Genomic DNA, 24,411 nt, shown 5'->3' with positions numbered 1-24,411 from the left:
GTAATACCTCAACACCTGTGGGTACGGGCTTCCATTTGAGTCACTTCCCCTTAAACCTGTTGTTTGTCCAACATTAACTACTGTTGGTAGCACTGGGCATGCCATGGCAACCAAATATGATCATTTAAACCAGTATGTGATTATTCTGAACCCCCCCCCCCCGCCTCATGATTACATCTGAGCCATAATTTGGAGGATTAAGCGCGGGATTAACATCTAAGTGATGAATGAAGAAACATTGCGGCACCTGTTGTGAAACCGTTCCTTTCTTGACAGTGCTTCTTGGAATGGCACTCTTACGGTAATATTTACAGCACATGGAAATGAGGCCCAGCCGAAGCACTTTGAATCCCTTGCATCACAGGACACGTCAGGCGTTTTCACACTTGTCTGTTTTCTGCGCATACGTGAACGGAGTAGCATCTGCACAAACGCTTAAAATAGACGCAGGAGAATTAATTATATGCTTGTATGGGAAGATGTGCCCGTCTCTAAGCGTAGACAGTATTTCACGCACGGCCATTATAACAGAGGCTGCGGTCAGACACTATCTCGCGGAGTAGAGTTCAGCCATTTACTAAATGGAAGCCTTCATCAGCATTAACAAAGTCAAAGCCTGTCCACAACCTGCCATTTAGGAGCTTCTTTATCACTAATTATCTCCAATAATCTTCACAAGAGACAGATCTGAAGCTTTTCATGTGTAAAAACACTCACTAGCAGTAGATATTTACAACGCCAAGGTAACTTAAAATCACATCTCTTTTATGATAATGCTGTGTGCTCCTGTGCAAACACAAGACTGCACAAACAGTTTGAAGGTGCCATATTGGAAAAAGTTTAGATTTCTGCGTCTTTGCAGGTCTGGGTACTGTACAAATACTCAGTCACGCCCCCAGCACAGCCATGTTGGCAAAAACACCAGCTGAGCAGATGCATAAACATGGTGAGGAGTGTCTGCTCAGGCCTGTGAGAGCTGACCAATCAGAGCAGACTAGGTTTTTTCCGAAGGTGGGTGGAGAGTGAATTGAGGTGCTGCAGCGGTGGACAGTCTGAGATAAATAATTTAACATCAAGGAATATAAATATTTCCAAGTAAACACCTGAAATAAAAGTATGAACCTGAAAAATTAGCATAATATGGGACCTATAAAAGTATATTAAAGGTACCACAGCACTCTTACATGTTCCAGAAAATAATAGTTGCATTCAGATTTCAAAATGAATCCTACATCCAATGTTTTTCAGCTCAAAGTCAATGCCAGTTAGTGCTTAATCCTCAGGTGGCTCATGATCAGGACAGATGTTAATAAGAGAGAGGCTTTTTCACTCATGACAAGCTGTGAGTGCCTCCTGAGCTGTGAATGTGTGGGGAGCAACAACGAAACATGCTGACAAGGAAACTATAAGCATGAGTCTGGAGACTTACATCAGGTACATTCTGTAATTCACTAATGAGGGGAATAAAAGGTAGAAGTCTCCCTGATTTGGATATGTTTTGACATCATTTAAAGTCTCAGTAAAACTGAGCAGAAGGCTTTTCCCTGTGTTGAGTGATAAGACACATGTGACCCTTTGCCTTGTTTCCATGGACACATCATTAGAGAACTTCCCCAGCTGGCCCCGACCGCTTGAAGTGTCGATGGCAAACAACAAGTGAAAGGATTTCGTTACAAGCAAGACAAAAGCGAGGCTGACTTTCAAGTCCAATACTCATCTCATTAAAGTCCGGTGGGTGCGACACAGCGGGAAAATTACAGTGGATATCCTGGAGATTGTGTTTTTCTGATGATGTGTAATTCCACGTGTGTTTCTCCTTCAATTTATATTAATGATCCGTGTCTACTTTGACAGATTTGAATCCCATGACGAGTGCAGTTCTTACCAGCCAAGAAGCTGCGCTTCCTTAGCTTCACATCACACTCACGTCTTCTCAAAGGTCACTCAGACACTCTGTTACATTAGTCGCACTGCCGCAGCTGCTGGAGGTGCAATTCCACCTCTTTTCTTTCTTCCCTCTAGCACGTATAAGATGAGTCAAACCACTGTTAGCGAAGAGAGAAACCTCCGCCGCAATGTGACTTTAAATGTTTGATTGCGTGAGAACACTGGGTAGTTAATTTGTCCCAACCACATCGCCTTTTAAGTGGAGGTGGTAGAATGAGCGTGTGCACGTTTACTACCGCTGAATTTACCCACTCAGACGACAAATCAGAGTGAAGCAACACATTCGGCTGATCCTGTCAGCCGAATCAGAGCTTTGACCGCAAACCTGCAACAATGGAGGCAGCAACAGTTTCCAGTGTTATGATCACATAAACTGCATTCAGAGAACTGCTGACAGGTTAACAACCGGCACCCACTTTGTTCCCTGAGAGCTGTGCACAGAGCTGTTCCCAAGTCTTCCAAAGCAGCAGCACATATGACCAAAATATAGAAAGACAGGACTTTGAGGTGCACATAGAGCCACCCAGTGGTGAGTAGAGTATCTGTGCTGCACCCTCAATGACTCACAATATCACCAATATCCAGGCTTTCACTCACAGCTGCATATCAAATGTGTCTGGAACAATACAAACATTGCATAAATCCAGTGGTGAAAAGTATTTCATGTTAACTCATCACTGCCCTTCAGTTCAAATTTGATGTCTAACTTTGTACTTTGCTTGAGTATTTCTATATTACTTTATATTGTAACTCCGCTATATTTCACAGGAAGGATCCCACTTTTTATTCCACTACATTTTTCTGATAGCTTCGGTTACTGATTACATTTAGTGACATGAAATGATTAAACAGTTGAAAAAGACTGATCTGCCTAAAGGTAATGTATATAAAGTAGTTAAAATACACTTAAAAGTTAATCAGGACTTAAATGCTGATTTAATGTATGTTGATTTTCCTTCACAGTGTCACATTTAATCAAAACGATTCTATGCCATGTTGAGTCAATGTGTGTATTTTCAATAACTTAGTCTGAATAAATGATGTTAAAGTAGATTCTTACATAAATGTGTGTATTTTACTATTACATATGAGCGGAATCCCGACACATAATGTGTTTTTCAAGTGTTTATCATTCAAGTCTGGTGATTTTGATTCATCCACATTGACGCAACATGATAGGAAAACTTCACACCTTTACATTAAACTTATCTATAGAAAATTGACATTATGTTAAAAATACTTGTAAATGTTATGTGCAAATCATCTTTTGAGTGCAGCTCAATCTTCTACCAGCAACAAAACTAACGCGACAGAGGTCACACGTTTTATGGAAGAGTAAGATTACAAGGACGAGGCCCAGCCTGCTTCCTAATGAGTACTTTTACTTTTGTACTTTTGTTGCAATAACTTTTAGAATTTTTACAGTATGACATTGCTAATTTCAATAAAGGGTCTAAATGCCTCCTCTGCCAGTGCCTTAAACCAAAAGTAGCAGATAATTTGCAGTTTGATGGTTGCTCGTGTATTTACCACTGAGGACAAACATTGTGTTTTCTTTTACTTGTACTGATCTCTGTGTATATGCCACGAGTGCACCCGTAACCATATCTGACAAGAGATTTCGAGATTTCATCATCACTGTTACTTAGTGTTTACAGTGTGAGCTACATTTTCCTCCATCAGCGAGAACAAGCAGCTAATCAGCTTTTGACAACACCGAACAATTGTCATTCAAAACTCATTATCTCAGGAAATGTGCTGTGTAGTTACTGACGTGAGGAGCGGAACGACAGCACACTCGGGCTCCCTTTAATTGAATTACAACAGCAGTAGATGATGACGGAAAACTTGACTTTTGGTGAATATTTATCTTGTGTTTTGCCTCCTGATTGAAGGTGTCTGAACTTCTTAGATTGTGAATCAGTGACATGCAATGTTTTGGATTTTCACTGCCATTATGATTTTTTTTCTATTGCTGAATTCGTATCAGTAATTGCAGTATGAGAAATTAAGCTGATATAAGCCATCCCACAGTGTAAACAGAATGTTCCACCTTGAGTAGCTTATGAAAGACTAGAGGAAGGTATATATATCTTTTCACATTAGCTGAATTAGGCCTCATTAAAATCAACTGTACTTGTAATATATGTAGGTGTATTTTTTCTTCTCCTCTATCTTTATCTTCTCCACCCACTTGTACGAAAGGGAAGCGGATGATTCACAGTGAAAAGATGCTACGTGCATTAAGAGGGTGTGCACTCTAAAGTCCACTTCATGTAATTATATACCTTTCCTCTCTAAACAATCTGTTTCACACGATTAAGATTTGAAAAAAATCATAGGCACATGGATAAAAACGTTCATTAAAATGTCATTCTTATGTCACACACACACAGTATAGCGTAAGTATAAGAAGAAAAAAACAACACAAATGCAAACATACACACACAGAAAATCACTTTGATGGCATTATTTGAATGCATGCATTTGTACATTTGGACACATCCTGTCCTTTTATGTCTCTTTTTCTCTTCCCATCCTCATTGTGCCTCCCTCAGGCAGAAGGGTGAAATGACAGAGACAGAGCCTCAGATCTTCTTTTAATCCAAAAAAGCAGTAACAGCTGATACTGAACAGGTACAACCAGTTGTGCATTTAAATTACCAGCTTCTACATCACAGGTTGAAATGACTGAAATTCCACTAACAATGAAAAGAGTGAGACGACGTAATGTTTGAGCACTGGATTATATTCAGGTGCACTACAGCACAGATCCCTCCATGACAAGCTCATGTGAGCATAAAGCCTAACAATCTATTTTTTTTTTTTTTACAAGTTAATGCACGGCAAAGGCAGGAGATGGACAAGCGTCATTTATCAAATGATTATTAATAACACTGTCGTTGGTGTCTGTGATGTCAACCCCAGCTCTATGTCTGCAAAAAATAACTGAGGTTGCTGTAGTATTGCCTTTTATTTTATGAGTTATATTGGCCCTATAAAGGTATTCCAACAGATAAAAAATAGTGAATGGGCTATAATCTGTCAAATATAACCACCAAGAGTGAAATTAAGTTATTGTGATGCAGAAACAACCTTTCAGTCACAAGGTAGGAGCTGTAATCACCTTTTGGCAGGTGAAACACAGCCTTTTATGAGTTGTATTGGCCCTTTAAATGTATTTCAGCAGGTAATCAGGACTGTATTGTTATAATCTGCCAAAAATAATCACCAAGAGTGAAATCAAGTCAATTTGATGCAGAAACAACCTTTCAGTCACAAGGTAGGAGCTGTAATCACATTTTGGCAGGTGAAATACAGCCTTTTATGAGTTGTATTGGCCCTTTAAAGGTATTTCAGCAGGTGAACAGGACTGGATTGGTTATAATCTGTCAAATATAACCACCAGGAGTCAAATTTAGTTATTGTGATGCAGAAACAACCTTTCAGTCACAAGGTAGGAGCTGTAATCACCTTTTGTGTAGGTGAAATACACCTGTTTATGAGTTGTATTTGGAACTTTTAGGGTATTTCAACAGGTAAGAAAGACCGGATTGGTTATAATCGGTCAAATATAACCACTGAGAGTGAAATCAAGTCAATTTGATGCATAAACAACCTTTCAGTCATAAGGTAGGAGCTGTAATCGCTGTTTGACACCACACCGGCAGGGGGCGGTAACGCGCGTGCAGACCTGCGCACCAGCTGCCAACACAAACAAGAAGAAAACGAAGAAGAAGAAGTAAAACGATTCTGCTATTTGTAGCTTAGCCCGAATGTACCTCCAATTATGTAATAAATATGAGGTTAACCAAATTTCGGACACACTCTCCGCTTTAGCTGCCTGTCCCTGCACACCACGGAGGACTACCCGTTTCTTCTGGACATGGACACACCGCCGGGAAGGACTGTTGCTGTTTCTGTTGGTCGTGTTGTTATTGTAGCTAGCGTCAGCGTTAGCTGAATTAGCTAACACTGCTGTCTTCGATCTCAGCATAACCGATGTTGATTCATTGCTGCGGGGCAGTAAACCCGCAGAAACAAGCGGACCCTGGAGCAAGTTGCGGTTTTAATAACTGACCTGAAGGATGTTCATGTTACGCTTCTCAACTCAGTATGTAAGTAGCCGTCGCCAGTATTTTAATCGAGGTTGTAGGGAACGATTTGCTAACGTTATTTGACAAGTGAGATTAACCTACTGCCGCGGCATGCTTTAGTACAAGACTCCTCATTAAACATGGTATTATCAGCAAAGGTGAGCTAACGCACCTACTGCTGCCTGCAGCGTGAGCTTTGACGTTAACTAGTTGGCGTTATTGCTGTCTACGCGTTTTGTGATGGAGCAGCAGATAGCAGCCAGTGAGATGACTCTCGGTCTCCACAACACATCTGTCTGAGCTGTGCGTCTGTGAAAGAAGAAATCATGTCTTGCAAAGCCGCAACCAAGGACAAGAAGTCGAGCTTCAGCAAGAAGCTCTTCAGACGAGGCTCTGTGCGCTCTGTGGGCAGTTTTATGAGCAGAGTCCTCAGGACACTGACAGCGTTGTCTCACTTTGGGTCTGAAATTCAAACAGAAGATGACAAAGATGATGGAGGATTTTCCACTTTCAAATCTGGAAGTAAAGATGTGCCCATGGATGATGGGGATCTCGGGAGTTTACTCTCTGGTGACAGAATTCCTGGAGTGTCAGGTCTCAAAAACCACGGGAACACCTGCTTCATGAATGCGATCCTGCAGTGCCTCAGTAACACTGAACTCTTTGCTGAGTACCTGGTTTTGGAGCACTATAAAGACGAGGATCAGGATGAGGACAAACCAAAGACAAATGGCGTACTCCTGCAGAAGAAGGGTCCTCTGGCCAAAGGAGAAGTTACCGAGCAGCTGTCGGGACTGGTGCGGGCTTTATGGACGTTTGAGTACACCCCCCAGCATAGCAGGGATTTTAAGGTAGGTTCATCATCTGTGTGGATCCTAATGGCTCACCGCCTCTGGAACATTTTATTTTGCTAACGCAAGCTGAAAATGCCAGCGACAAATTATGTCTCGGATGTGCAGCTGATTAAACATCACCAGATTTTGACCTTGCATGCATTATGATCTCTGGGCCACGCTGTTTGTTGCAGAATGCTGTGTCAAAAAATGCCACCCAGTTTAAGGGAAACGCTCAGCACGATGCTCAAGAGTTTCTACTGTGGCTGCTGGACAGAGTGCACGAGGACATCAACACAGTGAACCCCAACAGCAGGCCTGCTATAAAGGTGAATGTAGATGAATTGTGAGGGTGGTTAAAGCGATAATCTGGTGGGGTTTTTTTTTCTATTGAGAAACACTGAAGGTATGTGTGGTCCACACATAACTGTCATAACCAAGTCATAATTGTACATGTCCCCCTTACTGCTAATCCAGTTATTCCAGTTTGTTCAGCTATTTTCTTCAATTGCATCATAACACACAGATGTCTGAATTATTCTCTCACTCTTACAAATGAGCTGCATTCACAGTCTGGCTTAGCGAGGCTTGCCTGGTCTTGTTTCCTCTTGATTCTCTGGAACTAGTCAATAAATAACAGGCTTTCACAATAAGTTATAAACCCTGACAGGGCGATTTTGTTTATGACTTTTCAGTCTGACCAATAAAACATGTTTGTGTTCATTCAGCCACCTATTGAAGAAGATGACCAGAGCATAGAGGGGCCATCTCCTCCCCTCTCTGCTGGGTCGTTTGTGCAAGAACTTTTTCAGGCTCAGTACAGGTAGGCTTTATGTCCAGTTTAAGTTCCGTGTTTTCTTTTCAGTGTGGCTACACAACGACTCTGCTTTATTAAGAGCTTTAATTTTGTCCCAACAGGTCTTCTCTCACCTGCCCACATTGCCAAAAGCAGAGCAATACATTTGATCCCTTCCTTTGCATCTCCTTACCCATCCCACTGCCACACACGCGGTGAGTTACACTCTTCAGCTGTGCTACAGCACGATCCACTGACGGGTTTTTACATATTCATGACTCATTATTAATAGTTTACAAGCTTTATACAGTACTCAAGTAAAAATATATTGTTGTGAAAATCCTTTTTAAAAGCTTTTGAAATAAAAGCTTGTTCTACCTCCTTTCTACTCTGAGCAAGCACAATGAATGACTTCACTTCCATTGAGCATCAGTCTATGTGTGTGTTGACAAGTTTCTGAGAACATGATGCACATATCATTGTGTGCAGTTACAGAAGAAGGAATGTAACCTGCTGTGTTAAGAGTGTGTGGGGTGTTGAGCGTGCAGGAGGGGCAGCTAACAGGTGTGGGAGGAGTGTGCACTCCATGGTTCCAAAGCAAAAGAACAGTGTGTTCATTTTAGAGGTGTAAATAGACTTGTTAAATATGTGTAGTCAGATTACATATAAAGCATGTCTTTACAGGAGAAACTGTGTTTTCTCGGTAAAACATGTCATGAATGTGGCTGTGTTTTTCTTTCAGACCCCTGTATGTGACAGTGGTCTACCAGGGGAAGTACTCTCACTGCATGCGGATCGGTGTCGCTGTTCCCCTCAACAGCACCGTCTATCGCCTCAGAGATGCTGTGTCACGTGAGACCAAGATCCCCATGGACCAGGTGCTATTCCTGTCTCTTATCAGCTCAGGGTCTGACACAGTGAGACTATGTTACAGTCACACAATGTTAGCACGCTGTCCCTAAAGCCAGCTCTACCTCTGAACAGCAGTTGGTCATGAACCCAGTGTTGTATGGAGTGGACTCACTGCACATTTTGAGAGTAAGACAGGTTTAACACAGTTGTCCTTAGGGCTGCAACGACAACTGAGCGCTAACATTGATTGAAGCTGGCAGGATAAAATGCCTCAAGAGTGAATATTAACGAGGGCTAAAGCAGGATATTGTGATGACTGTTGTTTTTCTAGAAACCGTATAAAACATGAAGAGAATCTGGAGGCTGTTAGTGTTAATATTCTTAACGTACTCTTTATTTTCCCTTTTCAGTTTGTTTTGACTGAAATGTACTATGATGGTTTTCATCGTTCATTCTGCGATGATGATGACGATCTTGACATCATTCAAGAGAGCGACTCCATATTTGCCTTTGAGACACCAGAGACCTTCAAACTGGAAAACATACGCACAAAAAGAGGTAAAGCATGCTTACTTTTTTGCACATTTTCACATAAAATTTGTAGAAGGAAATCTAAGACTTGTTTGTACCTCTCACAGGAAGTCTTCTGGCAAACCTGAATCATAACAACTTGAAGTATGGGACAGAAATCAGCAGGACGCCGTCTTTCATGCAGGGGGCCATGACTCCTTTAACTGCATCACCCAATAAAAACCTGGGACCTGAAAAAATCATCCTTCTGGTGTGTAACAGAGCTTGTAGCGGCCACCAAGGAAAGAGGTACAGAATATTTTCTATTTCTATTCTCTCCTGTCCTTGTCAATGATAAGACACAAGATCTACTTAGTTTTTTGTAAAACTTTGATGGGCTATTTGTGTTGTTAGGGCTGGCCAATCCGACAAATTTAGATTGTGATTGATCTTGAAGGCGTACACAATCTATTTTTGAGGTGATTCTTAGAGACTGTGGCATTCAATGTCCTCTTACTTTTGTTTCCAAACTTAACATAACCTCACAGTGGGTCTATGCAATGTGAACAAACCGACAGATTAATGTAGTCAACTGGATGCCTATGTGACTTGGATCAATTCTGTCACAACACTCTTCCTCAAAATTGAGAAAAATGATTGCAATTAAATAGATAGTGATTTTATGTTTTGGCCAGATCATCCACCCTAGGTGGATAAGTTCCTGGAGAAATTGATGACTGCTAACAGAGCTCCACACATTATGTTGTTTTAAGGTTCGGGCTGCCATTTGTACTGTACATGGAGCGCACTGTGACCTGGGATGCTCTACAGAAAGAGATCCTGGAGAAAATGCGTCATCTATTGAGGCCTGGGGTCTACATTCAGGTAGGAGGAGGACCAAGCAGCTGGACTTAGATATTGAATATTGTACTGAAGAGACGAGAACATTTGTATTTCAAATATGAGCCTGAAAAAAAGTGAAATTGTTGTGAAATGATCTTTAGTCACATCATATTTAAACATCCGCACTCCTTGTCATTAAGTCGAACATACTGGTCTTGTATAAGTATTGATGATGTTGTCTCTTTGCAGGTTGGACCTTTCAGTCTTCGGGTGGTTGGCGTTGTTGGCATCACCTACCTCCTTCCTCAAGATGAGAGGCCGCTGTGTCACCCAACTGTGGACAGGTAAGTTCTGCTTCTGTGTGACAGTCACACATTTATATGGCGTTACCTTTCACTGAGGTGTAATTTTGTCTTGCAGTTGCACAAATGTACCTGTCTTTAACACAACATGTAATTCTGTACACTGTATATGCTTTCATAAATCTCCTGATAGAACGCCTTTCATGTTGGGAAAAACTTGAACATTACTAGCAAACATAACGACCTTTACCTTTGTGTAAAATACTCTATTAGTTTATGAGTGTATATCCAGGAAGGTGTGGGGATTTGAAACCAAGAGTGTTTTCTAGATGTTAATGTCAGTGAGAGGTGAAAGTGTGCTACGCTGGAATCAAAGTACACTTTGTAAACACATGCACACATAGGTAAAGACAGGGTGAGGTCAAAATTACATCCATCTTGTCCTGTAATCTTCTCTTTATACATATCAGTACTGTTGCTCTGTCACAGGCTTACCTCGCTGACAAGCCCAGACATGATTTTGGCTGTTTGTTAAAATGCCAGTTTAACACGTTTGGTGTATCACCTACATACGTTCACAGCAATAAAACATGTCACAACATTGGTGTTCCAGCACGAATCGAAGTGATATCCAACTTGTTTTTGAATCAAGATCTGCTTTCATAACAAATATTTTCTGTTATGCACACAACACTATAACATAACCAAAGGCAGAAATATATTTCAGCTTTTAACTTATGTCTGTTTTTTACAAGTAACTAAATGGTTTCAAGTTTTACAGCCATATTTGATTTAGCTACGCTCTCAAATAAATTTCCTTCACAGTGACCCCATTTTTAAAATTGCATGCAATTTGAAGTGGATTATGTGTCACGCAACCTTTGTCAGAAAAGCTTCTCACACATAGATAAAGGGTTGACAGAATCCCTTTTTGATTATGTCTTCTTATTTTCCCGCTGCAGAGCATACAAGTCCTGTGGACAAGGAGGGCCACCGCATGTGAAGATTGTGGTCGAGTGGGACAAAGAGACCAAGGACTAGTGAGTGAAAAAGATTAATATTTGCTAGAGATCTGCTTTGTTTTATCTAAGGTATCTTTATTCTGCTTGTTTTTTCAAATCAAAACAAAGATAATCTCGCCCACACACCACTGCTGCGCGATGTGTCTTTAAAGGACACAGGTTAACAGTCAAGGTGAGGCATTATTTCTGAGGATCACAGTCATCGCAGTGTGCAGCTTTTCTGAAAAGAAAAAACTGTCAAGTCGAGCCACGTGTTGAATTTATGAAGGGCTTTTTTTTCCAGAACTAAATCTAATTTGAGCCTTGAATGTAGGAGCCTCCCACTGCTTTTCCCTGCTATTCATCACATTACTTGCTTTTTGAAAAATAAACTCACTTAATCTACTTACAAATGTGCGTGATTAAAAAAACAGTTGTGTTTTGTAGCCAAGTAAACACCAGAGTCTGAAGTCCCGCCTACACAATCAACAACATTCCCTCACTTAAGCTAATTACTACGTTGTGTGGGTAACACACAGACACACACAGAACTACACATGGTTAATGTTTGTGCAGGAATTGTTTGTGAAGCTTTTGTGAGCCATTTTCAAAGCTGCTGCACCCCTGCAAGGTTATTACTGAAAAACAAAACTCAAAACCGGATCGATAGACTTGTTTGACTTTGGAAAACAAAAGAAAACTAACTGAAAAATATTTTGTATTTACAAAACGAACAAATGAAATAAAAATAAACTGGAGATGTCTTAAATGTGTCAACACAACAAGCATGAGGAGCCATCGGTGCATGTTTTTTGAGACTAGGATGTAGATATGACTGAGTCAGCTGCCTTCACAAAGTGTTGTGTTTGTATTGTTATCCCGGCTCTGATTCATTGTAAATCTTGCTCTCGACAAATACCCCCCATTTTAATTAAAAAACTAATCAAACCAAACTACATTACATAAACTAAATATTTCATTTTGACATAAGGGGACAGATTCTGAGGACAGATGTTCTGATTGTCACACGACTTTGCTGCTGAATGAATGGACGACTGTGCCTCATGTTTCCCACAGTCTGTTTGGACACACTGAGGAGGAGTACATTCCCGATGCTGAGAGTGTGTATCTGCACAGGGAACATCATCATCAGCCGCAGGCCTGCACTCTCGCTCAGTGCTTCCAGCTCTACACTAAGGAGGAGCAGGTAACATTGTGACCACACACACAGCTGGTGCACACGCACACACAAATACGCACACAACTGATCGCTGTCAGTAGTTTGGCGTTCGAAAATAAATCTTAGATTTTCCTTGGCACATGTCGGTGTTGAGTATATTTTGAAGTATAGTCTCGCATTTCTCTTCCCACTTATTATTCCTCTGCTGAAGTTCAAACAGTCTTCCACTCTCTGTGGTTTTACTGTGTATTTGACTCCTAATGCTATGTTAGGAATAAACCAGAAATTCTGAGCACAGACCCACATATACATTGTGGTTTTTTCTTGCCTGCGATCGCTCTGGAGTGGAATAGAGAGAAGCGAGCACAAAACCCTAGGCCTCATCCTGTGTGAGGCCTTTTTTTTTTTATAAGCAGTGTGGTTGGAGCTTGTCCTTGATTGGTTGTGTGTGTATTTCAGCTGGCCCCAGACGATGCCTGGCGCTGTCCCCACTGCAAGCAGCTGCAGCAGGGCCGCATCAAGCTAAGCCTGTGGACGCTGCCGGACGTGCTCATACTGCATCTCAAGAGATTCAGACAGGTATGTCAGCTCAACCGAACACTTGTTCAAATAGATAATAGAAACTACCATTAGATCTGATGTGAAATTATTACATCCCCTGGTGAATACTTTGCACATTCCTGCGCACAACTATTCAGCTACATATTTATAGGGCTTTTTTTTTTCATATTTTGTCAATTTTATATTTTCTATTCAGGCTTGCTTTTTTATCATTCTTTATATTTCTCTACTTGCTGTTTTTATGTTTGTGCACCAAAACTCCAAGGGAAAATGTTTCCTATGACAACATCTACAATGCAATAAACCTGATAATGATTTCTGAGTATCAAGAGCTGGAATATATTAAAATGCGGATCTCTTTATCTTGTTCCAGGAGGGGGATCGGAGGGTGAAGATGCAGAACATGGTGAGGTTCCCGCTGATGGGCATGGACATGGCACCTCATGTGGTGAAGAGAAGCCAGAGCAGCTGGAGTTTACCTTCCCATTGGTCGCCATGGAGACGGCCATATGGCCTGGGAAGAAATCCAGATGACTACCTGTACGACCTGTACGCTGTGTGCAACCACCACGGGAACATGCACGGAGGCCACTACACAGGTGTGTATGATATCAACAATGAATTCAAAGGTTATATTATAAGGATTATAGAATAGACTGTAAGTTATGTGTTGATCATCCATTTTGACCCATTCTTCCCTCTGCTGTGCCCACACAGCCTACTGTAAGAACTCCATTGATGGTCAGTGGTACTGCTTTGATGACAGTGAGGTTTCACCAGTAGCTGACGATGACGTGTGTCAGCAGACGGCCTATATACTGTTCTACCAGCGGAGGACAGCGATCCCCTCGTGGTCGGCCAACAGCTCTGTTGCTGGTCAGCTTTTATTTCCTTTCCTGAGTCCTATATTTACCATATACATTAATCAAGTCATATTGCGATCAGTACAGGAATGAAATTGTAGGTTTATTGCAATATTTGCATGAACATAGATACAATATACAGCAGTGATATTGTGGCAATTTGGGTTTGACTTTGAATTCTTTAACTAACATTTTAATGTAGAGTGACCAAACATCACAAGTTTTGACTTTAACTTTTTTAAATAAGTTTCATGTGCATGACCACACAAGTCGGACTCTTGTGGGGATAATATCATATAAGTGTTTTTATTCACTTTTCCGCAGGTTCCACCAGTTCATCCCTGTGTGACCACTGGGTCAACAGGTTACCTGGCAGTAGGCCTGCTAGCTTGGCCTCTGGGGCCTCATCCAGACGCACATCTTTGGCATCACTGGCTGAGTCAGTCGAGTTTCCTGGAGAACGCAGTGAAGATGATGGTGAGACAATGCAAATATTTATTTAACTTTTAAAGGTGTCAGATTGTGGTGCTTTGTGATTAGATACACATAAACTGCCTAACTTTTAAATTTTGGGTCAACGTTCTAACAGAAGCACTAACTTAATAGTTTACTTTTGATTTTTGACTTTTGGATTCAAAAGTATGTATAGAATAATACCATGCATCCATCCAACAGATGAGACCAGACTTGTTTTTAATTCAGAGGGCCACCACCAATATACAACATCATACATGTGGTGAACCACCAGACGCAAATGATAAACAGAAAAGAGTCCATAGAGACAGCTTCGCTTTAGTCTTTATTCCATCTTTTAACATGTGGAACACAAACTGTTGTATGAAGTGTAATACTCCCTCCACTGACAATATTTCTGTTGGAATCGAAAGATACCACAAAGGTTTCCCACAGTTCTTGGAAGTCAAGAGCACCTTAACTTACAAATGTCAACTCCAAAATCCAATTATAAAATGTAACATAAGAGAGGGAGAATATTAAAGGGACGAAGCAGAAACTGAGCCTGACATGTGTCACATGTGTCACGTATGACTGGGACGAGCAAGTCTACTCTGTACTGTGGGAACCCTCACATTCTGAGTGATTCCAAATGGAGACAGATGTTGGCTGGAGCTGCTGTGTGTGGTTAATATAAATGTAGAGAATAGAGGGTCTGCACAGGCCCCAAATATGTTGGCCAGGCAAACTGGTATTTAACTACAGCGTCCACAGATCTCAGTGGATTGTGCTTCAGATGATGTATTCTGTTATACAACCAGCTTCTTTATTGCAAATATGTCTGAGTGCCTAAACCTGTAATTATCTTATCAGTACTTGTCTTAACAGTAATAAATATAATATTATAAGGTAATTTGCATAATTACTTACAAATTGATTATTATCACCCTTAAGTTAAAGCTGTTGAAATGTCTTTTGGCACAGATTCAAAAATAATGTTTATATATATAATGGGTTTCCTGTCTCTCGGTTGAATTTAGAATTTTATTAGGCTGCATTGCATTAATTTGTTTTTACTACCACGAAAAATTCAGAGTTGCCAGCGATACTTTGATCCAGTTAACGTCCTTCACTGAAAAATGTTTACCTTGTTTTTAGGAGGATTCTCTGTTCGCCCTTTTGTGAGGAGCATCCAGCGTCAGAGCTTGTCCTCCAGGTCGTCCATCGCTAGCCCTTTAGCCTTCAGCGACAGTGGGATAAAGCCTTCTTGGTCTCTCTCTGCAAAGCTGCACATGCGATCCAACTCGCCCTCACGTTTCTCCCTCGACTCTCGATGTTCTCCTCCTTTGGAGAGGATAGGAGAAGCCTGTGATGACAAGGTGTCCACATCCTGTTTTGGCAGCTACAGCAGACATGAACGTTACTTTGGCAGCAGGTCTCCCCTGTCTATGATGGAGAGCAACCAGAGTGACCAAGACAACAACAAACGGTTCCTCGACATGATGTACTGCAGGGCTCCCACACCAGTGGAAAAGAAGAGCACCAAAAATGAGCCAACTGAGAACAACAACCAGATTACAGCTATAGACCAAAACAGTCTCCCCGCTCAAGCTACTCCCTCCAAAGAACAGAAGCGCAAGAGCAGTATTGGAGGTTTTGGTTCAAAGGCAGAAAGCACAGGTTCCACAAAGAGTTCCAGCAAAGGTGAGACAGAGAAAACCTCCAAAAAACGTTTGTGCGCGACCTACAAGTCCTCCACTTCCGAATCAACTTCCAGTACACCCGTGAAAGGCAAAAAGGTGAGCAGTACTAAAGAAAAGAGTGTAAATGCCAAGAAAAGCACCTCTACACCAAGTGGAACTCCCTCCAAAACAAAGGAGGCAACTCATCCCGTAGAGACGCTACAACATAAGCCATGTGTCCGCTCCACACCTCAGTCCTCAGCTTCTCCCTCGCCAACGTCAAAGAAGAATTCCTCTATCAATGAGAAGAGCTCCACGAGCAGTCGGAAGAAGCTGGTAGAAAGGAGCTTCAGCAGAGATTCTATGCACTTGAGCCCCGTGGTCGACAGTCTCCGAGGCACTTCGGTAACCCGCTCTCCACTGTCGAAGAGTGGGGAAAGCAACCGACCGGAGAGGAGATTAATAAGGAGCTCCAGCAGCAGCTCATCAGTCACAAGCCTGCGCTCACCTAGCATATCAACCAGAGACCTGCAGCGTAGCAGCAAACCTGAGGAAAAAGGCTTGTCTTTCTTCAAGAGTGCCCTCCGACAAAGGGAAAGCCGCCGGTCGGCTGATCTAGGAAAAAGCACCCTGCTTGCCAAAAAAGCCTCAGAGAGGACGTGCAAGCAGAACGGACAGGCCAAGGACATCAGTGGTGATAAGGGAAAAACAGGGGATGCAGTGTCTTCACAGACATCTACAGAGACTCATGGAGGTGAGACAAAGTCAGAGACAAAGACGTCTTCCAAGCCCCCCAGCTCTCTCAGTCGCACTCTATTGAACGTTGGCAAATCCAAGTCTTCCACTTCCGAAGTAAGTCTCAAGTCTCCCGCAAACGGGAAGAAGCCCCTTGAGAGGATGGCATCTTCCCGAAAGCTGTCGTCGAGCATGCAATCTCCTGCACGTACAACACAGAGGCCTCAATGATACATCCACAGTACGTTGAACTTACATAATGCAGCTATTTTCTTTGTGCCTAAGTTCCAGTGAGCTCCAGGAGTGTTTGTAAAGAGACACGTTTTGATGTTATGGCTTTCCTTTTTACACTGGCAGCATATGCATATGGGAACTTTGAGGTTTAAACATTGGCAGCCAGCTCAGAGTATTTTTAGCTGTTCTGGATTCAAGTTAAAGAAAAACCGAACATCAGCTGCAATGCATCATCTAGTTTTTAAAACAGTACGCACTGTCAGTTACACCTTCTGAGCATTAAGAATGGGTTTGATGCAAGTAAGAAAATGGGGAGTGCAGGGTGATGGCTTGACACATGAGATGATTTCTGACATTGAGGGTACATGAGCAAGCCTTATGCATTCAGCTGTGGAGCACACTCTATTTGATTGTGTGTACTGGAGGCCTATATGACAGCTGACAGAATTCCCTGTTGGAATCTTGAAATCCAATTATCCTTCCATCAGACAGGAGCCTTGTTATATCTTTGCAGTTCTGCAATCAGTAAGTTTAGTTTGCTTGCTTAATAGCCTGCTGGAAAAAAACCTGATTTAAAATGCTTAAATTAAGGCGGTAAGGAACATATTCACCCCGTATGAACCCACAATGCATGGTTCGTCTTGCAGAGTAGCACTCCTGCTCTCTTTAGATTTAAGATGACAATAAGCTGGCTGTTGATGCCCGAGCCTCATTGCTTTCCTATGTGCATTTTAAACCGCACGTCAGTGACAACGGAAGCGTAACATCAAGAATATTCTCTGGACAAATACTGAAACTGTTGATATGCTCACACATACACACACACACAAACAAAAGAGTTTCATTCCGAAATATAGTTTTCATTGATTATTTTAATTAGAACCTGCAATCTGTTTTTCAAACACTTTCTCTGAACACCTCATGCACTAATTAAAAGGGTCAGTATGAGTGTTTTTTGTCTAAGACATGGAGGAAGACATAAGTAAACTATATTATGTACTGATAAGTAAATGTTGAGGGTATCGAGGATTGACTCTTAGATGAAAAGACAACTTAAACCTTACTGATTATGAACATAAACAGTATAAAACACAGAGGTGGTGGAGGGCTGTGGACCAAAACAGAGAAGGATTTGAGATGAGGAAGAATTAGAGTCGGTACAAACAACGAGACAAGTTTTCCAATATTTAAAAATGTTATTTTTGTTTAATACTTTTTCGATAGAAATATATTTTAGCAAGTCTTTTTTTTCAACGGACTGGTGTGTTTTGGAATGAAACCCTTTAAATTTAAAGTATATGAATACATATATAAATATATAAATGTCTGTACAGATATTGACAAAGTAAATAGTATATAACTAAATTCTTCCTTTCCATGAGCAAGATGAAAATGATCTTAAGCGCCTTCCAATGCTGTACATGGAAACAAGTAATTGCCTTTGGCAACATTGTAGTCTACTACTGTATGCATCACTGAGTAGGAATGTTGTATTGTTCGCACTTTGTATAGATAAAGTAGTTTTCTTTTACGCAGAACAGTCATATATATATAAATACACACTAACTTAACAATGTAATTATCTCATTTTTACTACGTTGTCCGTTCATGAGTTGAAGACATATTGTAAAGTATAAACAGGCCTTAGACTTGATATGGTAAAAGGGTACATTCATCTCAATGTTTCAGGGGTCATTTGAAGAAATCACCTCTTTCCTACACCTGGTGCTGTTACAGACCGATGCTCCTCTGGCACTGATGTTTCTTAAATGAGCATATTTTCAAACGCTGATGTTCAGAGCTGTGACCACACACTTCAGTGAGCCAGACACCTGTCGGCAGCATTTATCATAACCTGTGGTACCTCACTGGAGAAGACAACACGTTGCCATGTTTTTCTTCATCGGGCTGAAACAGAATATTGATAACGAGCCATTTAATTAATCGTCGAACTACATTTATATCGTCTCTGAGGAGTCGAATAGTGATACGTAGGCTGAATTATCTCAACCGTCGAGCGCCGCACGGTGAATATTTCTTTTGCAGTACAATGATAGACGCAGAGGCAGGATACGGTCACTGCAGCTGTTACGACGCTCGCTGGTCTCGTTTTGAACAATCGGCTTTGTCATTGCAGAATTTCCCCACCTGAGATTGCAATATTCATATTTTAGATACCAGCATAGTGTATGTTTTGAACGAATGAATGTGGTTATGTCATTGATATCCAAGCATTAGTAAGTAGTTTCTACTTCACACATTAACATAATCCTATTCCTCTTATTCTCTCTCCGTAGCATCTACCAGGTTTACATTGGTTCTCAGATGGTTTCAGAGGAAATGCCACTCGGTTTAAGGATTGACGTTTGTTATTTAAATGGTCCGTGTAGGGTTTGAGCTCATATGTGTTTGCTCTGGAGTAATTAAGAGCAGTTTTCTACATCACATGATGTAAAAATGAGCTGTAAAGTGTCATAAAACCATCCCATTTTTCTCTCGTTGAATGCTGCAGCTAACCAGACGTTTTTATTTGCAACTCGAAGATGCACAACAAGCTGTTTTATCAGTGCACTCTTGGCAAGTAAAATTGCTATATGGTGACACTTTGAATCCAAATTCTACCCTGCAATGTTTTATTTGAACAGCCATCTCCTGAGAATACTATTTAGGCCACAGAAACTACAAACATCCCTCTTCAAAATGTGAGCCCAGAGCACCAAGCCTGACATTTAGAGGAAGACGATCGTCTCATCAGTTTACTTGTTAAGAAGAGGACATAAATAACACTAGAATCCTTTTTGTATTTCAGGATTTTAATCACTGTCACAAGCCGAGCAGCAGCCCGGTCTCCCAAACTGTTGCGGGAGCTTTTTTTTTTTTTTACTGAGAGAGAATATAGTGTTCAAACTGTCACTGACCATAGAAATAACAAACTGCTGTTAAAGTGTGGTGGTATTCCTTTAGCTGCTCTTTTCTACTTTACATTGTAATCTATCAGGAACCTGTGCATGGCACTTTGGATCAAAGCAGGACAATTTTGTGTAATTTTAGCTTCTCACCGTCTTGTTTGCCTGTTGTTAAGTCTGTGTGCAGTTTAGAGCTGGATCATGCCATTACACTTGTTTGTCCACCTGCTAAAAAAGAACTTTATCGGATTACTAATCCATTCATGTAGCCAGAACCCAGTGCATTAGTATGTGAGGACCCTCTAGAGGACTTTTATTTTTTTAGCTTTTTCGAGGCATTGTAAACGAGGATCAGTAGACATACTGCATAGTGATAACTGTATATTGAACTAGGGCTCATAATTTTAGATCATTTTGTGTTTTAAAACACTTTTTTAAGAGGCAAATGGCTGAATCGTTTTTCTGTACAGAACCTATTCCCTTGTTTTCCAACTACTTTCATTCACCCATAACATTTGTGTTAATAGCCACCACATTGCCTACATCTACTCTTTAGGTTGTACAACATAATAGACGAGACATTCAGTAGCATTAGTGAAGACGTCTGTAGCATATTGCTGAGCTGATTTGAATGTCTGCAGGAACACTCTTTGGTCCTGCGTTGTGTCACAGGAAGCTTGCGGTCATGACACTTTGTAAACAGTTGCTTCCAGACATAAAAAAGCCACTCTTTTAGTGTTAAAATGCCTCGGCTAACATGCTAGTGATAGAGCAATAACCAGTAATCATCTCATTCATCAGTTTAGACAAAGAAAGCTGAGGTTTGAATTACCAAAAAGTGCAACATGGGCGATTTTTGAGAGCTCAAAAGGCCATTAAAGACCAGACAAGTACTGTACTCCATATGAGAAGTATATATATAGATATATATATATACTGTATATCCAATTATTTCAAATACATACATGTTGAAACACGATGTCAGAAATCAATGACTTTGCAGAACTGATTTTCCTCTCTAGCTTTCTTCACGGCTGTTTTTGTCTGTGTTTTTTTAAATTTTAGTTTTGTTATCCGTTGTCAATGTACAGAATTGAGAATGATTAAGGAATGCAGTATTGCATGAAAACGCTAATGCATGTATTTCATTAACTATGCAAGAGTCTTTGGCTGTGTTAAAGTAGAGAGCAGAGCATGGCTGGTATATTCCATTGCTTTATTTGCACACCATTCCAATATTTAGGAGTTGTAAATTACAGAATATTTCATCTGTACAGTTAAAAGGATTACATTTAAGAACTTTGCCTATATGAAACTCTATTTAATGCCATAATTGCTTTCCGCATTTTACCATTTAATGTTTTCATTTAAAAAAACAAACAATTCTGCTGATCTGTGCTCTCTGGGTGCTCCTACCAAACTGGTGGGTTACTGTCTTTTTATTTTTGACAAGATGTTTAATAATTACCGTTGTACACCAGCAGAGACAACACTATGGATGCGATAATCTCTGTGTGGTCACTAAATAGCATCATGTATGTATGTATGTATGTATGTATGTATGTACGTATGTATTGTGAAAAAGCCTTTCATTTATTCACTTCAGTGAAAACAGTTTGTGAACCCCTGTTGAAATGTTCTCAGCTGCATCGAAGATGTGGTCAGTCTCTAATATAAAGAACTCAATAAATATATATATATAGCTAAACGCAATAAAGAAATATAGTACATTTGTAGTTTTCTATTGCAGTATGTAATTAACAGTGACATCAAGATATAAATGTTTAGTTGATAGTTTTGTAGTATTTATGCCACAACAATCATTCCAATCATGATGTAATTTTTTTTTTATGATTATTTTTTTAATTCAAAACAGGCAGTTTATCAGCAAGCGAACGACAGCCTCCAAACACGCTTAAAGCAGCGCCGCTATTTGTTTCTGATAACTGGTGGAGTGGGTGTAAAACATCAGTCACTCTAATTGTTAAAGTGCATATAGGCGTCGCTGCAGAACTTAATTAAGATTAGAGAATCCGTTCACTGTGTCGTTGTCGTCACGCGGCTGCATTGTTTTGTTCTTGAGTCGCAGAAAGTCCCACTTTTTCAAGGTGAAACCATAAATTTAATGCCAGTATCTGCAACATGTCCGCGTGGGCAGTTCACCACTGAATCGAAGCCGCAGTAACCACTGACGGAGAAAGACCTTAATCCTACATTTGAGCCACAGACTTAAGATTCTGCAGATACTGTGGAACCAGAGCAATACAGCTGCATTGACAAGGTGTTGTGACATTAAGGGACTCGACTGAAGGAACTCCAGTTGAGAATTGTTTTTGGACTTTATTATTCGAGGCTTTTGGGGACATTTTACAGATGTAAACACTATTAATGATGATGACGCTGAGACGTTTCAGGAGCCTTAAGCAGATAACAGATAGTTTCTAACTTCCTTTGGATGATGCAGGAAAACCACAGAGCTGTGTAACGAATGAATGTCATGAGTCTCATTTAGATTTTTTTTAAGCTAACAAAGAACACTACAGTGCTGAATACATAGCATGTCTTCCCTTTGACCTTGTTCTCTTTTTGTTATGATTTTTATAATGTCATTCATAATGCATTTTGTAAAATACTGTGTTGCATTCATTGATACTTTTTTCACTTATTAAGGCTGTTTTTACTGTATTTTCTTGTCTTACCAGGTTCATGAGTTTATTATTGACATCTGCATTGTCTGAACTGGCCCGAAGTTTATTAGTTTATTCCACCTGAGGGCCTCTGTTCCAGCAATTTGCCTCTTTATTTTTCTGTTTTTCTACTTTAAGTTAGTTCTCTAGACTGTGTCGAAGTCTTCCGTGTTAATTTATTGCTCTTTTGTTATCATGTATGCACTTTCAATGTTTTTTTTTCTTTTTTTTTTTATTTCTCCCAAAAGAAAAAATGTGTACATACTTTGTTGGTTTAACCATGCAAGTACAAAATGAAAAAAAAAAAAACCTGATTAAAAATATCGAAACAGTTCCAGTGATGATGTTTATTTTGTGTGGGTGTGCTCGTTCTACACTAGAGGGAGCTTTCCTCTAACAAACTGTCCCTCTGTGGTATTTCATAGAGACTCACTGCAGCATTAAAATACAAGTGAGATGAACATTAAAGTTCAGCAACTGCTGCTACTATTTCACAGCTTCAGGTGGATTGATGCAAAAAAAAACAAACTAAACAACCTATGATCTCACATCGAGCCAGTAATGAGTTTTAACAATCAACAGTGGGCTCGGTTTTCACATCTGCAAGACACACAGTCCACAGTCTGGTCTCCACACAGCTGTCAGCATGAGGCACATATTGAAGAATTTCTTATTTTAATGTCAAAAATCGCCCCTTTTATCCAGTGTGGATCCTGCTGGGGTTGGCCGAGCGCATGCACACACAAATCCACTGCTCATTGTCTCGCCGCTGCAGAGACTGTGTATTATCCGAGACCTCAAGGCTGTGCGATACATGAGTGGCTCTAAATTTCTGGGCAGGATTATTATTTCAAGCTTCTCCTGGCTGCAGGATGTGAGGGGGGGGGGTGCAGATGCAGTCCACGTGTCGTGATAGTTTTACGCCCGTGGCTGCGACCAAAGCCAAACATTTTTTACTTGTTCGGCTGAAAAGTGAATGTTCTATCAGTCATACTTGAGGTAATGTTCCTGGCTGGACCAAGATTAGATTATAATCGGCCTTTATCACTTTTTGTCAATGCTTTAGCAAATCAGATTGGACAGACACGTTCACACACATCCCTGGAGCGTCTCTGACAACCAGCTTTAAGCCACAATTCATCTGTTCATAGTTTAAGAGTTAATGTGTCTCAATTTCAAGAAGAAGCCCTGGATTCAAAATGTGAATGTAAGAATACGTGTTGCAGTATTAAGTGGTCATGATGCAGAGTTGGGTGGTTATGGCACAGTCTCTCAATGGGCAGTGTGTCTGACTGACATCGGCACGTCAGCAGCCAGTTAGTTGTCGGCTCAGCTGCACCCCATGAATCATTTTGAAATTTCCTGGTAAGCGGCGGATGCAGTTTACTCTTCTTCTCCTCCTTCAAATGGAGTCGAATCGGCGTCTGACTCCTCTCTCATGATAATATCAGTCCCCCCCCCCCCCCCCCTCGCGGTACGGTGGAGTTACTTTAGCAATTCGCCTGTGGTTTTATCTCCTTTTGTCCCCCTCTTTTGACTCCACCCCAGAGAGTGCAGAGAAATCGATAGCAATTGATTTTCAGGAGGGCGAGAAGAGGCGGTTGGAATTCAAGGGAAGGAGCAGGAAAAGACAGAGACGGAGAGGTGCGAGCTGAGAGGTGTGGGACCCCGAGCGTAATATGCATGTGCCGGCGCAGCTAAAGGTCACCAACATGAACCTGTCTGTAACGGCAGATTATGAAGTGTCTGGGCCTCACAGCGACTGAGCTCGCACATATACGATGAGAACGACGGCAGCAGCGAACAGTCGCTGAGGTTAATCCACAAAGAGGGAGGTGGTCTTCTTATAGCACGACAGTTGCGGTTGAACAAGCTCATAAACGCTGCAACATGTAGTTGTTTTTGTGGGGAATAATGGACCGAAAACAA

The 24,411-nt window shown here is 40.9% G+C and overlaps 1 protein-coding gene across 1 annotated transcript; it reads left to right on the top strand.

Moving 5' to 3' along the window:
- The first annotated feature begins 5,682 nt into the window (after window positions 1-5,682).
- Window positions 5,683-22,814, top strand: usp31 (ubiquitin specific peptidase 31). Its single transcript, XM_030408545.1, has 16 exons — window positions 5,683-6,895; window positions 7,072-7,206; window positions 7,606-7,700; window positions 7,796-7,888; window positions 8,416-8,551; window positions 8,936-9,083; window positions 9,164-9,344; window positions 9,809-9,920; window positions 10,128-10,222; window positions 11,143-11,220; window positions 12,259-12,388; window positions 12,821-12,940; window positions 13,296-13,521; window positions 13,640-13,798; window positions 14,110-14,262; window positions 15,397-22,814. The coding sequence occupies exons 1-16, from the start codon at window positions 6,371-6,373 to the stop codon at window positions 16,884-16,886; spliced, it is 3,876 nt and encodes a 1,291-aa protein (XP_030264405.1). The 5' UTR covers window positions 5,683-6,370; the 3' UTR covers window positions 16,887-22,814.
- The last annotated feature ends 1,597 nt before the right edge of the window (window positions 22,815-24,411 follow it).

This window comes from Sparus aurata, chromosome 23 (genome assembly GCF_900880675.1).
Source record: "Sparus aurata chromosome 23, fSpaAur1.1, whole genome shotgun sequence".
Classification (NCBI taxonomy): Eukaryota; Metazoa; Chordata; class Actinopteri; order Spariformes; family Sparidae; genus Sparus; species Sparus aurata.
This window is presented reverse-complemented; position numbering and strand designations above follow the sequence as displayed.